The sequence below is a fragment of the Cucurbita maxima genome, unplaced genomic scaffold (assembly GCF_002738345.1).
Source record: "Cucurbita maxima cultivar Rimu unplaced genomic scaffold, Cmax_1.0 Cma_Scf00013, whole genome shotgun sequence".
Lineage (NCBI taxonomy): Eukaryota > Viridiplantae > Streptophyta > Magnoliopsida > Cucurbitales > Cucurbitaceae > Cucurbita > Cucurbita maxima.
Window position 1 is genome coordinate 2,322,149 of NW_019272029.1, and position 15,488 is coordinate 2,337,636.

At 34.3% G+C, this 15,488-nt stretch overlaps 2 protein-coding genes and 1 non-coding gene across 3 annotated transcripts; 2 read left to right on the forward strand and 1 right to left on the reverse strand.

Moving 5' to 3' along the window:
- Positions 1-2,094: 2,094 nt before the first annotated feature.
- On the reverse strand, positions 2,095-2,167 carry TRNAR-UCU. The gene has a single exon. It is a non-coding gene; the product is annotated as a tRNA-Arg (tRNA).
- A 919-nt stretch (positions 2,168-3,086) lies between these two features.
- LOC111488441 lies at positions 3,087-3,947 on the forward strand. The gene is made up of 2 exons (XM_023136181.1): positions 3,087-3,509; positions 3,810-3,947. The coding sequence occupies exons 1-2, from the start codon at positions 3,287-3,289 to the stop codon at positions 3,815-3,817; spliced, it is 231 nt and encodes a 76-aa protein (XP_022991949.1). The 5' UTR covers positions 3,087-3,286; the 3' UTR covers positions 3,818-3,947.
- Positions 3,948-5,507: 1,560 nt separating this feature from the next.
- LOC111488319 (putative disease resistance protein RGA3) lies at positions 5,508-14,131 on the forward strand. The gene is made up of 8 exons (XM_023136016.1): positions 5,508-5,693; positions 6,628-6,726; positions 6,879-7,251; positions 8,114-8,248; positions 8,695-8,745; positions 8,840-8,931; positions 10,006-13,330; positions 13,921-14,131. The coding sequence occupies exons 2-8, from the start codon at positions 6,694-6,696 to the stop codon at positions 13,983-13,985; spliced, it is 4,074 nt and encodes a 1,357-aa protein (XP_022991784.1). The 5' UTR covers positions 5,508-5,693; positions 6,628-6,693; the 3' UTR covers positions 13,986-14,131.
- Positions 14,132-15,488: the final 1,357 nt, after the last annotated feature.

Below are 15,488 nucleotides of genomic sequence, written 5' to 3' on the forward strand. Positions count from 1 at the left end.
ACCTTATTCGTTTTCTCACTGCTTTCAATTTCACTTTTCAAGGGTTTCAAATTTAATGACTATTGAAAACACCCTATTGTTCCTTTCACATTCCATCATTCCCCCACTTTTGTACTCTTCTAATGTCATTCATACACATGTTTGGGTTGTTTTCTTCCCATTTGTCTATTCTTAAAATGTTTTGGTACCAACTTCTATACACTAGTTTTCAACAGTTTTCCTAATTGTGCCAAATATATTCAAATATTCCAGCTTCTGAAAGCACTATTTTGAAAGTAAGTCTCTTTTATAAACTAGTTGAGGGCAAACGTTTATGATATCACTTTGAATATTGACAAGGGCCAAGGAGCCCACCCCACGTTCCTAAAATTATGGCCGAGTATGAATGTAGGTGTAAAGATGTGTATGAACAAGTTTTAGATGAGTTCAACTTGGATCATAGTCATAGTGAAGGATGCGAGAAGATTAGGCATAGCACAACGGGCCATGGTATAACAGTATGAGAAGCATCTTGAGTCGAGCTGTAGTCCAATTCCAGCCATTGGAAGCCATAATGCTAGAGAGCTAGATCTACTCTAGCACCAAACCATTTGTGATATTCAGATAGCTCTGAAAAGACAATAGAGGAATGTTTTGTTGCTAACGGTTCATTGCCTTGAGATGGAATAGTAGTCCCATTAAGCTTATGGGGGGATTGTGTTAATTATACTCTGTATTTTGAGAAATTCTAGGCAACCAACTAGATAGAGAATGAAGAAAGGTGCCCTTACATGTTAACATATTATGGATCCTTCGGAATCAACTTTACTTGTAGTGAAGGAGATTCATTGCCCCATCACAGAGTTTTTGAAAGAAATGTTTTCTACAATGAGCTTGAATAAACACAAACCTTTGGTGTAATAATCCATGCTCAGAACCGAATAAGAATTTGAAATTTGGATGGAGCACTTGATGGCCCGACATTCCCTTACGACATGGTTACTGTACTTACTTCTCGCTTCTTAAGAGTGAAAACTATGACAACCAATGCGGTTCTTCCAGCATGTTTTGTCCTCATTCACATGCATCCCAAGAAAATTTTTAAGAGATCACCCAACATAGAATTACTCCTAGTAAAACATGCTTAATTAACCACGTAGTTCCTATGATTAAGTCACCGAAAAGAAATGTGCACCTTATTGGTATAGATAAGGTCCACCCAAATAGAAACCTCTCAAACTTCATTCCAAGATATCAAAACAACTGTAGAGGTTCTTTCTCGGGGACAACATCCAATGGACACATCATCTCAGGTATGAAAGGGGTCGACAGCCTTAATTTGTTCATGAGAAAAATTTTAGGTAGAAGAAGCTTTGGCCGTCTGGTATTGAAATTGCTACAGCCAGAGCTTAAAGTTTCCTCCAAGTTAAGAAATGGCAGAAGTCTTAGGATTCTAGAGGATGCTTCAATTCAAACTTCTCATTTAAGTCTTTCATTTCCTAATATTTACACAACTTCCAGTGCTAAAGGCTTCTGGAAGGAAACTGACCACACTTAGAAGGCATGTTACTGCTCATTCCTCAATGGCAGAGTGGACATTGTTCATTTTAGCCACAATCAATGTGGAATTTATAGGAAATTCATGTTCGGTTCATCAAAGTATTGATAAATACTTTAGTTTACACTAACACATTAAACTTAAACTTTTTAGCATAATCTATCAACTTAACTTTCGCTTTCCGCTAGTAAATTCAACAGAAGACAGAAAGAGTGTTCGCAATCAGCTCCGATCATTTCACAACCTCTTAATATTCTAAAATGCTCTACTCTTGGAGAGAAAACATTGAAAAAAGTACGAAAACCAAAAACAAAAACAGAAGATTCCATAAGATCAACCAACCTTAAGAGCAGTTTCCAGAGATTCTCCAGAATAGCCTCATCGAGAGCCTCCAACACAGCGTTGGGCCAAAAATTGAAGTTAAGAACGCGAATGTCTTTTATGAACAAAACTTCTTCCCCTCCTTATCCCCCAAGGGTTCCGTTTTAAATTTGTTGGGCTTTTAAATGGGCCAGGAGGCCCATGTGGTGGCCCAAAACAAAAACAAACTACATACTCACGCCTGATGGGATTCGAACCCACAATCGCTTGATTAGAAGTCAAACGCCTTATCCATTAGGCCACAGGCGCCATTGACGTCAAACGTATCTTCAATATAATTTAGTATTTTATTAAATCATCAATTACTACAAGTTTATAAAATGGCTATTAATGGTGTTTTTTGTCTTGGAACTTTTTCAAAAAAAAAATCAATTAACATTAATTATTATAATTATTAAATTAAATATAATAAAAATATTTTCCCCAATCTCTCTCTTGTAGCCTTTCCATCGTTGTCCAATCGCCACCAACGTAAGAAGCTCACATTCCTAAATTCACGTACATGCGTCGATGCAAAGAAGCACACTAAGAAGTCGTATAAAAGTTAAGTTAATGGACGGGAGGCATCGTGGCTACAATAAAATAAAATTAATTTTCCGGAAAAATTAAACTACCAGTAGGTTTACATTTTAGATTGTCACGCAAATATTTCTATAATAGGGATACAAGCTCTAGCCTTGAACATTTGGTAGCACAATAGATATGGGTTAAACACGGGCATTAGAAAGTCAAAGTTAGTCAAACATTTATTGACACGTATGCACACTTGTTAAGCATATACAAAATAAACACATAATAAATAAATAAATAAATTCTTTAACTGGTATAAAAATTATATATATATATATATATATATATAATATTAAATGCATATTTGAATAAATGTATCCTTGTCATGTCTCGGGTATAAATGGAAATTTTCTTGTAATTATTTTGGACAGTGAGATATATTTATAAATATTTGTAGTAAATGGTAATTATTTTGTAATTATTTCGGACAGTGAGATATATTTATAAATATTTGTTGTATATATATTTACTTTCAAAAATAAAAAATAAAATCTTAATAAAACAAAACTTTAATGTAAGTGTTTCTTTTAAAAAATAATTGTAATTATTCCAACGGAGCACATCGCGAAGCCAGCTGTGCCTATAAATATCAAACCCTCGATTTCCATCTTCCAGTTGTAACTATAAGTTCTCTCTCTACCTCTCTTTTTTTCTCTCTCCATTTTTATGGACTTCCTTTGGGACGTATTCTAATTCTTCAATCGCCTCCTCCATCTCTCTCTCGAAGAGAGATCTGCTGCTCTGTTCAGATTCCGATCGTTGCAGAGATTTTTATTCGGTCGGTCGGCTGGGGTCTCCATGGGGAAGTTTGTCGAGATTCTCGACGCTGGCGTCAGGATTGTCGCCAGATTTCATTCGCATTGTCCTCAGACTGCTAGGATGTACTACCATCCGCCGGCTAACTCCAACGAAGGCCACCACTCCGACCTCCAGGAGTTTCGTCTTAGCAGCGGCGATGTGTCGTCTCATCAGATTGTTCCTTGCAGTGCCGCGGCCGCCGTTGTAGCCGTCAGCGCTGAGAGTACTGATTTCTTTCTTTACTCCGTTTGATTGTGATTGAAATGTTGAAGTTATGAAATGCTCTTTAGGTTTCTCTCCGATCGAGAAAAGAAAATTTGAAAAATAGTTTTCGATTTGTTTTTTTGCTCTGTTTTTTATTTTGATGATTTCATTCGCTGTGAGATGAGGACCGATCGTATCCTGTTTTCTATTTAAGACGACGATTATCCAAATTGATGCACTAAAATATACCGATTTCCTGTCAAGTGTTCTTGTAATTGATATGTATATACAGATATTTTGTTCTTTTTTTCTCTCCCAGGAAAGTAGGCAAGAAATTGAGGGGAAAATGTTGATCTCGTTTTGTAATGTGAAAAAGAAAAGAAAAGAATCCGAAGCGAATTAGACTTTCCATTGAAAGTTTGTAATTTAGTAATTTAATCTCACATTCTTCCCGTGACCTCCAAGAAAAGTTAAATTACCATCTTTCGCGTTTATTTCATTTTTAGCCTCATAAAGGTGTTTTAACCAAAGTATAAGGATTGGATTGTAAATTTTAAAATGACAGGGACTTTAAGTGAAAACTACAAAGATTAAAATAATATTCTTCAAAAAAAAAAAATAATAATAAAACACGTTATATTTTCTAATATTTTATTTATTAGTTTGATTTTTATCCACGAAGTTGAGGGTAGTTTTGAAATTGTTTACCTTAAAATATATTTTTAATCATATAAAATCAAAGTTACATTTGATTTGATTTTACACTCTTAAATATGATATTCATACTATCAAAATTAGTTTTAAAGGATTAAAAGTATATTTTGAAATGATTTTTAATTATTTCAAAATCATTTTCAAATATATTCATCTATTTTTTACAAGTTTTTCTGGTTTATTTTGAAATAAACTTTAACCTAAATCAATTATTATTTTCTCCAAAGGTATTCTTCTCTTTATAAATCTAGAGCATTTTTTTCGTTTTTTAATTAATCCTTACAATTTATAATTATTTATAATTAATTCTCGACTAAGAGACCACTATTGCCGAAGAAATTCCTATCTTATAATATATTACATAAACTTATGTTAATTAAACTTTAGTCAAAATTTGTATTATTAAAATTTTCCAATTGCCTGAAATTTAATTGTATTATTAAAATTTCAAATGTAGATGCTTTTCTAGATGTTAGTTGACATTTTTGGATTATATATATATATATATATATATATATATATATATATATATATTTTGAATGAAATCAAAAGGAAATTAATTTAAAACTATATTTAAATAGTTTTAAAATTTAGTAAATAAGTGTTTAATACAACAAATTTTGACAAGTTAAAAAATGCACATGACTATGTTGAATCTTAGGTTATATACTAAGATTCATTATGTTATGTACGTAGATATTAAGATTCATTAGGTTATACACGTAGATACTAAGATTCATTAGGTTATATTGCAGATACTAAGATTTATTAGGTTATATCACAGATACTAAAATTCATTAGGTTATATACGCAGATACTAAAATTTATTAGGTTATACACACAAATACTAAGATTTATTAGGTTATATACACAGATACTAAGATTCATTAGGTTATACACGCAGATACTAAGATTCATTAGGTTATACATACACATACTAAGATTCATTAGATTATACATGCAAATACTAAGATTTATTAGGTTATACACGTTGTCTAACAATATTTTCATTTGATTGTAAATCTAGCCGATTGGCCAAGTACTTCCGACCAGGTCTTAAAGCGCAACCAGACTTACTTTTGGCTAAAGTTGAAGTTCAAATAAAAAGGTGTTATCTCGTTTTATTTTCTTGATTTTCAATATGACCTCAACGCTTTTATTAAATATATTTTGATTTATTATTTTTTTTTTATAGTATTTGAATTTGAAATTGAAAGTGAAATTGAAATTCGAATTAATCCAGGAATATTGCAATTTCAGTTAAATTTGTTTCTATTTTATTTATAAGTTTCAAAATATTAAATGTTTTAATGTCACAAAAAAAAAAAAAAAAATTAAGGACTCTTTTAAGTCACAAGAATATTATGGTCGTACTTAAAAGAAGATCAAATAAATAAAAGAAAACCCAACTATGATCAGCACTCTCTCTCGAAGAGATTGGGGACCTCACATTCCGTCCAGAAGCTTCGTCGTCACAGGATCGCCGGCTGTAAGTTGACGATTCTCCTGCTTTCTTTAGGTTATTTACGATTATGCATATACACGAAGAAATTAATCTCCTTCTCAAGTGTCTTGAGATTTCTTCTGCCGCATTTCCATTGATTTCATCTTCCTAATTTCAAGTTTGAATGGTAAAGATAATGTGGCATTGCCTTCCCCTCTGCTTTCATTGCCAATTCTTTTTTGTCAAGCGATTCAGGTAGTTTTAACTCTGATGCCTTTTGTCTCTCTGTTTTGTTTTTCCTTCGTTCTGAATTCCTTCTTCATTCCTCTTCTGTGTTTTGGTTTTGAAACTCAACTAGTGTGATGCCTATTAGTTCTCTTCTGATGTCGTGATTCGATTCTTTTTTTTTTTTTTTTTTTTTTTTTTTTTTTTTTTTTTTTTTTTTTTTTTTGAATTTCGGATTACCATTTTTTTCTGTTTTATACAATTAAACTATAGGACCGGACAATGCGGCAAAATTAGATTCAGAAATACGCTTTGAATCAACCACTAGACGATCTGTTTCAACTTGCACGGTGCAATTTTGTATAGTGCGAGTTTAACATCACTGTGTTAGTTCATGTTAGTTGTGTTTAGGTGATAAATTGGTGCAGTTCTCCAATAAAAAAGTTTTACCTCTTCATTCCTATGATAAATGTAAACTATCGATCTTGTTTCTTGATGGATGATCTTCGGAATATTCATAGATTACTGCATTTGTTCGGTCTTCTTACCTTTACTTTCACAAGATAATGATAATATTTATATCCTTATAAGGGTAATATTAATTTATACGAGTCTAAATTTGCAGATTTCGAAATAAGTTCACTGACACTAGTTAAATAAATTGCATTCACTTTATTTGAAATATAGATCAAATTTAAATGGAAAATCATGTTCTATCTACTATCTATTGACTACTGGTATTGTAATGCCGCAGAACAATTTCTTGAAGTTTTGCTATTGGATGAGAGAGGTTGCTTGAAATTTGAGATTAAATATTCAGATGGATTTTAATAACGACTTCACATTTTATCAGGCAAGTATACTTTTTATTCTATAAAATTAGGTCTTAGGTTTTTAACTCAATGACATGTTTCCTTCTTTCTATTGTTTCGCCATCTTCAGTTGGAAAAATGTTTGGTATCCAACGTAAGTTATATTACTGTTACTGTTATATGAATATAGTAGGTGGGTTTAGCTGAAAAGGATGATAAAGAGGCGAGGGATCTTGCATCAAAAATAGGCGATATTACCTTGAGGGATGAATTGGCGAATAACACCGTTAGTAGGACTCATGTCATTTTGAATGATAAACTATCGAATGATATCAATTCCAGAAAGCAGGCAACAGTTGGTTCTTTGGATTTCAATTCGTCTTCAAAACAATCAAGTACGTTGCCAACAGAAGAGGTGAGGAAAGATGCTGGAAAGGTTGTGAAGAAATCAAAAAAACAAGGGATTGCTGTGCGTAAGCATGCAGTTCGAACAAAGGTTCCTTTTGAGAAGGGATATAGTCAAATGGATTGGCTTAAGCTTACTCGAACCCATCCTGATCTTGCAGGTATTTGTGAAACTGCCTTGCATTTTGATATTATGATTTGCTTGAGCCTATCTGTCAACTCTTTTATTCTTCTTGTGAAGACAATTGTGTATCTTTTAGTTTGGTAAACTCTTGAACTTTGATGAAAACAACAATTTAATCCCTGAATTTAATTCGTAATATAGTTCTTGAAATTTAGAATTTATAACAATTTGGTCACTGAACTTTAGTATGTAACCTTCCAATTCCTATCATGAAAAAAATTCATCATAATTGAGTGTTGGTTTTTATTATTTGACGACTTAACCTTTATAGTTTATAATTTCATTTGGTATTTACTAAGTTTATTGACATGGTAGAAATATTAAAATTTTACAATATTTTTCATGATAGAGATTAAATCATATCCAAATTCTAATATGCATGTACTAAATAGTTACGTACTAAAATTTAGGTATTAAATTGTTACAAGATTGAAAGTATAGAAACTAAATGATTACAATATTGAATGTATAGGGACTAAATCGTTAGAAACTAAATTGTTATTTCTAGGACTAAAGTTGTTTTGGATTTGTGACCCTGGCATCTTGCCTTGTGTTGATGTTTGTTTAGGCTATTTGAGAGATAAATTTGCAGCTAGCTGGTGCTTGCCATGTTCAAGATTCAGAAAAGCTACTAAATATCTATTTTATCTAAATTATGAACTTCACAGAGGATTCACTTGCCATTTTCTTTGTGCCTACATCAGAATCAATATGATTGTTATCATCTGTGTTGCAAAATAGGATAATTTTTGTTGTTTTCAGGATTGTTAATGTTACTAATTTACCCCCTGAGAAATAATGCTAGTGATTTTGAACATTTGTTCATGACTGTGGATTAGAATTGAAAGGCCAGTCAAATAAAAGGCTTATCCCTATGAGCGAAGTTAAACAACATCAGAGTGAGGGCTCCATGTGGACTGTTCTGAGAGGTCGCGTGTACAATTTATCTCCGTATATGAAGTTTCACCCTGGAGGTATGGGCATCATGCAAATTTTTCCAAGTTAAAATATCTTTTTTAGTGAATTTCCAATCCATCTGGTAAAGTAGCATATAATTAGTTTGTAATGCATGTTATGGTGTCTCCTGTTCAAGAATTACCACTCTTGCATATATAGATTCTGCTAATATTTTATGTTCAATAAAATGGAAATTGGCAACATCATCATGTTATTCAATTCTTTGAAGGGTGATTAGTCTCCTTTATTCATGACCTAGGTAGATAGCTCATAAGAAACTAGCTTCTAGTTCTACTAATATATTCCTAATCCTGGCTCTGATTCTTTCATGTACTTTCTAGTTCTACTAATATATTCCTAATACATTTTTAAAATCATGATTGAGAGTTATTAGAGTACATCAAAGGCATGTTCTTGGGGGTAGACTTGAAGTACTTGACCTTTTGACAAACTTCTTTATCAGGTACTGAAATACTCATGAAGGCAGTGGGAAAAGATTGTACATCTTTATTCGGTATCCTTGGAATTTTGTTTAGTTTTTTGTTAATAACTGTTAATAACTTCTATCTCTATGTTTTTTGTTAATAACCTGCTTAAACAACCTTCAGATAAATACCATGCTTGGGTGAATGCTGAATTTTTGCTGGAGGAGTGTCTGATCGGCACCTTGGATGATAGACATCGACGGTTCTATGATATGCCTTGACCATGTCAAGATGCTATATTTTGTTTTTTTTTTTGTTTTTTTTTTCTTTCTATTTCGAGCAATGGAATCAAATTGCTGTTAGAGTTCCTCATCACGACAAACTCAGATGGAATTTTAACACTTCTCGACCTTTAACGTTCAAGAGAACAAATTTGTTCTTCATGTGGTTCTTGAGTTTTGGAATAAACAAGTTTCTTTTCTTCAAAATTGTGAGATCTAGAGTGAAGTACTAAATGGGTTCATTTACGTTTCCACTGTCTAATGGACAATGATAATCAACGGAGACACTTAGAATGGAAAATAGATAAAAAAAAAAATTAGGAAGCAAAGTCATATTTGGAAATGCTCTTAAAAAAGACAACCAAAATGGACATGTAATGCCATGAATTTTAAATTGAAAAAATTTGAATTCAAATTTTTAATAAAAATTTTCAAAGATAATTCTATAGGATTTAAATTCAATCTCCAATACTGATAAAAAAAAAAAAAAAATTTGAATTCAAATTTTCAATTTCATCTTCAAATGATTATAAAACATATTTTTTCTAGAACAGGTTGAATATCATATTTTTTAGGGTTTAGGGTTTAGGTCAAATATCATAATTCATTGAAGACAATCCTGAGGACCTGAAAAATGAAAAGAAAAAAAAAAAAAAATCCAATCACTTGTGATAATGGCAAGCAGAAAAGAAGTAAATAACTGGGAAAGCTCAATTGAGATTAAGCATTGGTTCCAAAGTTAAAATTTGGGTATCCTTACTCGCATTCTTGTCGGTTGGTTGCAATTGGAGTTCACATTGTAATAAATCTTTGATCAAGTCTCCATCGTTTCTGTTTGTATGTCACATCATTATCCCTTGAGCTGTCCACAGTAGATGGAAAATTTTTCAATCGTAGATGTTCATCCATTTTCATCCTAAACTTCACAAAATCTCAAACGTCAAACCCTTGAGCGCTGGTTTCGTTTTAGTTTTCAACTGGAAGTCAAAGCAATTCTGTTCTTCAGATCTTACAAAGCAATTCTGTTTCCCATGACACCAATGGCTGAAGGAGTTCTGTTCAATCTAGCTGCGGATATCATTAAAAAAACTAAGCTCTCTAGCTTCCCAACAACTTGGAATGCTATGGGGAGTGAAGGATGAGCTTACCGAACTCAAAAGCTCTGTTTCAGCCATCAAAGCTGTAGTTCTTGATGCAGAGGAGCAAACTAAAAGTCACTTTTTGAAGGATTGGCTCGAGAAGTTGAAAGAAGCTCTTTATGATGCAGAAGATGTACTTGATGAAATCTCTTGTGAGGCTGTTCGTCGAGGAAGAAAAGCAAAGCAGGTAAGGATCTTCTTCTCTAGATATAACCCGATCGCATTTGACTATAAGATGACATGTCAAATAAAGAATGTTAGAGAGAGGTTGGAAGTGATTGCTGCTGAAAGAAAGAACTTTCATTTGACTGAAATCATTGGACAAAAGACTCAGCATGGTTCGTTTGATCAAATTCATATGGGGGCAGAGACCCACTCTTTTTCAAATAATGAAGAGGTGATCGGAAGGGATGATCATAAGAGAGTAATAAAAGATCTTTTACAAGATATGAATGTCAAAGACAATATTTCATTCATCGCAATAGTTGGAATGAGTGGAATAGGCAAGACAACACTGGCTAGATCCCTCTTCAATGATTCACAAGTATCACAATGTTTTGATCTAAAAATTTGGGTTTGGGTTTCTCAAAATTTTGAAGTGAAAATAGTAGTGGAGAAGATTATAGAATCCGCAACCAACAGCCGTCCTAATGTACATGGGATGGAATCTCTGCAAACCCAGCTTCAAAAAATGCTCCAAGGAAAGAAATATCTGTTGGTTATGGATGATATATGGAATGAAAGCGAACAAAAATGGTTCGAATTGAAAAACTTGTTGATGGGTGGTGCGAGAGGGAGTAAGATTATGATCACAAAGCGTGATAGTACACTAGCGGTAGAGATCTCAAACATGACGTCTCTAATCACTTTGAAGGGCCTATCAGAGAGTGATTCTTGGTCGTTGTTTAAAAAGGTGGCATTCATGGATGGTATAGAGCCAGAAAATCCGAAGTTGATACAATTAGGAAAAGAGATTTTGGTGAAGTGTGGAGGTGTTCCTCTTGTAATAAGGCATATAGGACGTCTGCTATACATACAAAAATCTGAAGAAGAATGGATATCCTTCAAGAATAACCAACTTTTGGAAGTAATTCAACGGGATCACGACATGGCATCGATACTAAAATTGAGCTATAACCACCTTTCATCAAATTTAAAGCAATGTTTTGCTTATTCATCCTTGTTACTTAAATATAGGCTCATCCATAAAGATGAATTGATTCGACAATGGGTGGCTCAAGGTTTTGTCCAATCACTAAGTGGGTGTAAATCCATGGAAGATACAGCAAATGACTATTTCATGGAATTGTGTTGGAGGTTCTTCTATGAAAATTTTAATGATGAGCATAACTTCGAGGATGATGTTTATATCCATGATGTGATGCATGATCTTGCTAGGATGGTAGCAGGAAACGAATATGTAGGTGGGAATCAGAATCATGATCATGTTGTTGCCGAAAGTACTCGCCATATCTTATTCGACCGTGAAATAGGAATATGGGAACAAGTTCCATCCAAATTACTCAAGGCAAAAGGATTGAGAACCTTTATTTTATCCAATGATATTTTGGACAGGAAGAATCAGATGAATGAAGTTGTTTTGGATGAGCTCTTTTGCAGATTTTCACGTTTGCGAGTACTAGATTTAAAGTACTCAAATATTAAAAGGGTGCCAGATTCTATCAAAAGGCTTACGCATCTTCGATATCTTGATCTATCTGGAAATTATATGAAATCACTCCCAAATTCTGTCACTGCATTGGTAAATCTGCAAACACTAAATCTAAAGCAATGTTATGCACTAAAGAAACTGCCAAGAGGGACTAGAAATCTGGTAAATCTTAGGCATCTTAATATATCTGATTCAACCCATCTAACCCATATGCCAGAAGGAATGGGAAAATTGACTTGTCTACAGACATTAAGTTCATTTGTGTTGGACAGTCATAGTCATAGGCTTGGGAGTAAGCTAATCGAACTGAATGGGCTGAACGATCTAAGAGGATCCTTAGAGATTATAGGTTTAGAGAATTTGAAGTTTACACCATCGGAAGCCAGTTTAGCAAACCTGAAAGAGAAAAAAGGTTTGCGACATTTGAAACTGATATGGAAGAATCTGAGTGGGGATGAGCATAGATTCCAAGCTGATGAAGAAATATTAGCAGGGCTAGAACCAAATCCAGCCATTGAATCCTTTAGAATTTCAGGGTATTTTGGAGTCAAATTACCCAACTGGTTGTCCTTGTCCAGCCCACTTATGAAGCTAACTCGCATTATGATCGTGAATTGCAAGAGACTGCAAAATCTACCTCAGATCCAGCACCTTCCTGCTCTCAAGTCTCTATACTTAGTGAACTTAACATCTCTCAAATTCATAGACAACACTGATCCATACTCGTCAGCACTGTTTTTTCCATCTCTAGAAAGTCTATGTTTAATGGATATGCTTAATTTGGAAGCATGGTGGGAAAGGGAATCAATGGTGGAAGAGGAATCCCTTCCAACGTTTCCCTGTCTAACTATACTATCAATCTCCAACTGTCCCAAGCTAGCTACCATGCCAGGACACCCACCTTTAACAGATATTACATTAGACGGTGTTGGTCTACAGATGATGAGTAGCAGACGAAGCAGTTCAAATACCTCTCCATCTTCGAGTTTGAAAAGTCTAGAACTCAAAGGAATCGAGGATCTAAAAAATTTGTCACACAAACTACGACAAAACCTCAATTCATTGAAATTTCTGTATATAACAGAATGCGAAAATTTGGTGAACTCACTCTTTGACGATACGCGTAATAGTAGTACCTCGACCAGGAATTATACAGAGCTTGGAGATGCTATGCAATGGAAATTCCTTCTTAATCTGAAATTCTTGCGTCTTGAGAATCTCCCGAAACTAGTGTCGCTGCCAATCGAGGTCCAGCATTGGACTGCCCTGAAATTTCTGATAATATCAAAATGCCCTAATTTCAGCAGCTTACCGGAATGGATTGGCGGGATGGTTTCACTTCAGGAGCTGGAGATTCTTGAGTGTCCAAAATTAAAATCACTGCCGGAGGGAATTCGGGAACTCAAAGCTTTGAATCACCTCCGCATTGCGGGTTGCCGGGAATTGGAAGAAAGATGCAGAGAGGGGGCGGAGGATTGGCCTAAGATTGCACATGTCCCCCATTTTTGGCGGTTCCTTTCGTACTATAAAAGATACGAAAATGCCGCCGACTTTAACACTAAGCAACCATCTCTTTCTTCAGGTACATCTTTATATATGATTTATATATTGTTGTAACTGGTTCGGTTAAATTCTAAGTTTAATCTCTCCATTACCGAGGACAAAAGTACTGTAAGTTCAAAGAATCTTCGGTTTGAGCATGTCTAAGATCAAACCGGGATTCATTCCGTGATCACCATAGATCGACAAAAATACATTAGGGTTAGAGAATCTCGTGTAGGATTGGGCAAACTGAGTATAGGGTCAAAGTGTGGACTCATCTTATGACCGCTAGATGTCAAAAGTACATGTAAGGCCAAAAAATCTGTTCTTATCGGGTATGGGATCAAACCATGAATTCGTTTCAAATCTCCAACCACTCGTAAGTTTCAGAAGTTTCGAATCCAGTATACTCAATATACATTCTTCATTTTTTTTTTTTTTTACTTGCACAGACACAAAGTTTAAATTTATGTCTCATAACGTCGTTAATTTCAAAAGTCGTCTTACATGTTAGGGACCTATTAAATATACAATTCTTACAAAATCGATAAATCGGAAAGTTTAAAAAATAAATTTATAAATTAACCAATTTAACATGCATAACGATGTGTTTTGTTGTGTCGTGTTCAGGATCGGAAGCTAAGCGCGGGATATGGAGGAAAATGAAAGTGTACTTAATCACCAAGGGAGGGTAAAGATATTACCTTGAATGTAGTAGTTCTGAAAGCATCAGCATCCAATGGTGGCTTGACTTCTTTGCCAATCTTATGATTGCGTTAGTACTTAGGGTTGTTGCTCATAAATTAATATAACCTTTAATTTGATACTACTTTATAAAACCTAACATCGAGAAAAACTTCAAAAGGGAAAGTCCAACGAGAACATTATTTACTAGCGGTGGGTTTAAGCTATTACAAATGGTAAAAGGGTCGGGTGGTGTGCGGTATGCGAGCGAGGACGTTGGGCCCGAAAAGCCCAAAAAAGTAAATTAAAAGGGAAAGTTACTTCTAAGTTAACCTTTAACCAGTAGTTGAAGGTTCAATTCTTGTCCAAAAATGCCTTACCAATTTTTAGATCACAAGCAAAGTTACCTTTATTTCCCAGCACCCAATTGACTAGAAAGCTTCAATATCCACAATAATCTTCACCATCCATCACTTCAACTAATGTTCAGCATAAAAACAATAGCAGCTTGATGCCTGAATGAGCTGAAAGATGAACATGAATCACAACAAAACTGAAGTGAATCCCTTCACCCATAGTTTATTGATGCTGCAAAAGAAGTGGTTCCCCCACACTTTCGGTTGCACGATGAACACGATGAACTTTCAAAGTATGCAAGATGGCCTCCTGCTACAAATGTTTCTCAGTGGCCATAATAATAATCTTCTGCAATAATATCATACCAATTTCCAGCATGTTCATAGGCTTAAAATTATTGTCTGTAACAATCCATATCCATACAGGTATCAATCCAATAATAATTATATATTCAAACGATCTAAGATGGAAAAATAAATGAAGTTAGTTTAGTTTGACCAAAGCAGGTTTCTCTTCTTCCTATAAAGATAAAAGGACTCGACCTTGAAGTTGGATTTGTTGCAATAATTGAAGCTGCATGGTGGGGGAAGCCTACGGAATTAATATCTATATATATCTGTTCTTTCCCAGTGCCTATCGACATCAGCATAGACAAATTGTCGCCAAATTTCTAGAAGTCAATAATGGAGGCTTACAATTGAAAGAGCAACTTGCAGTCTATAACCCACAACTTTCCTAACGAAAACCACTTCAGAATTGTAACGTTAAGCTTATAATGTGTAAATAAAGACGACAACATTATAATACAAATTCAGACCTCTTGATCGTCGTCCTAAGACAGCTTTGCAGCATGATATGGAAGCTTCGAGGCCGAGCACTGGGGTGTATCGTCTGCTTCAAATAAGAAAAGAGAAGTACATGAGAACAGCAAATAAACATGGATTCTAAGAAGTTTCAGGCTCCCACATACTGAAATGCTTCAGCTAATCGAAAATCCTTGCTAAAATAACAAGTTTTCAACCTTACACAGGTGGTAGTCCATCTCATTTGTTCCTTTCGAGCGACGTCCAAAATGACGACTTCGACGTTAACAAAAGTCCCAAAAGTTAATCTTCATCATTGAACACACAGCTCCAGAACAATGCTTTTGAGATATA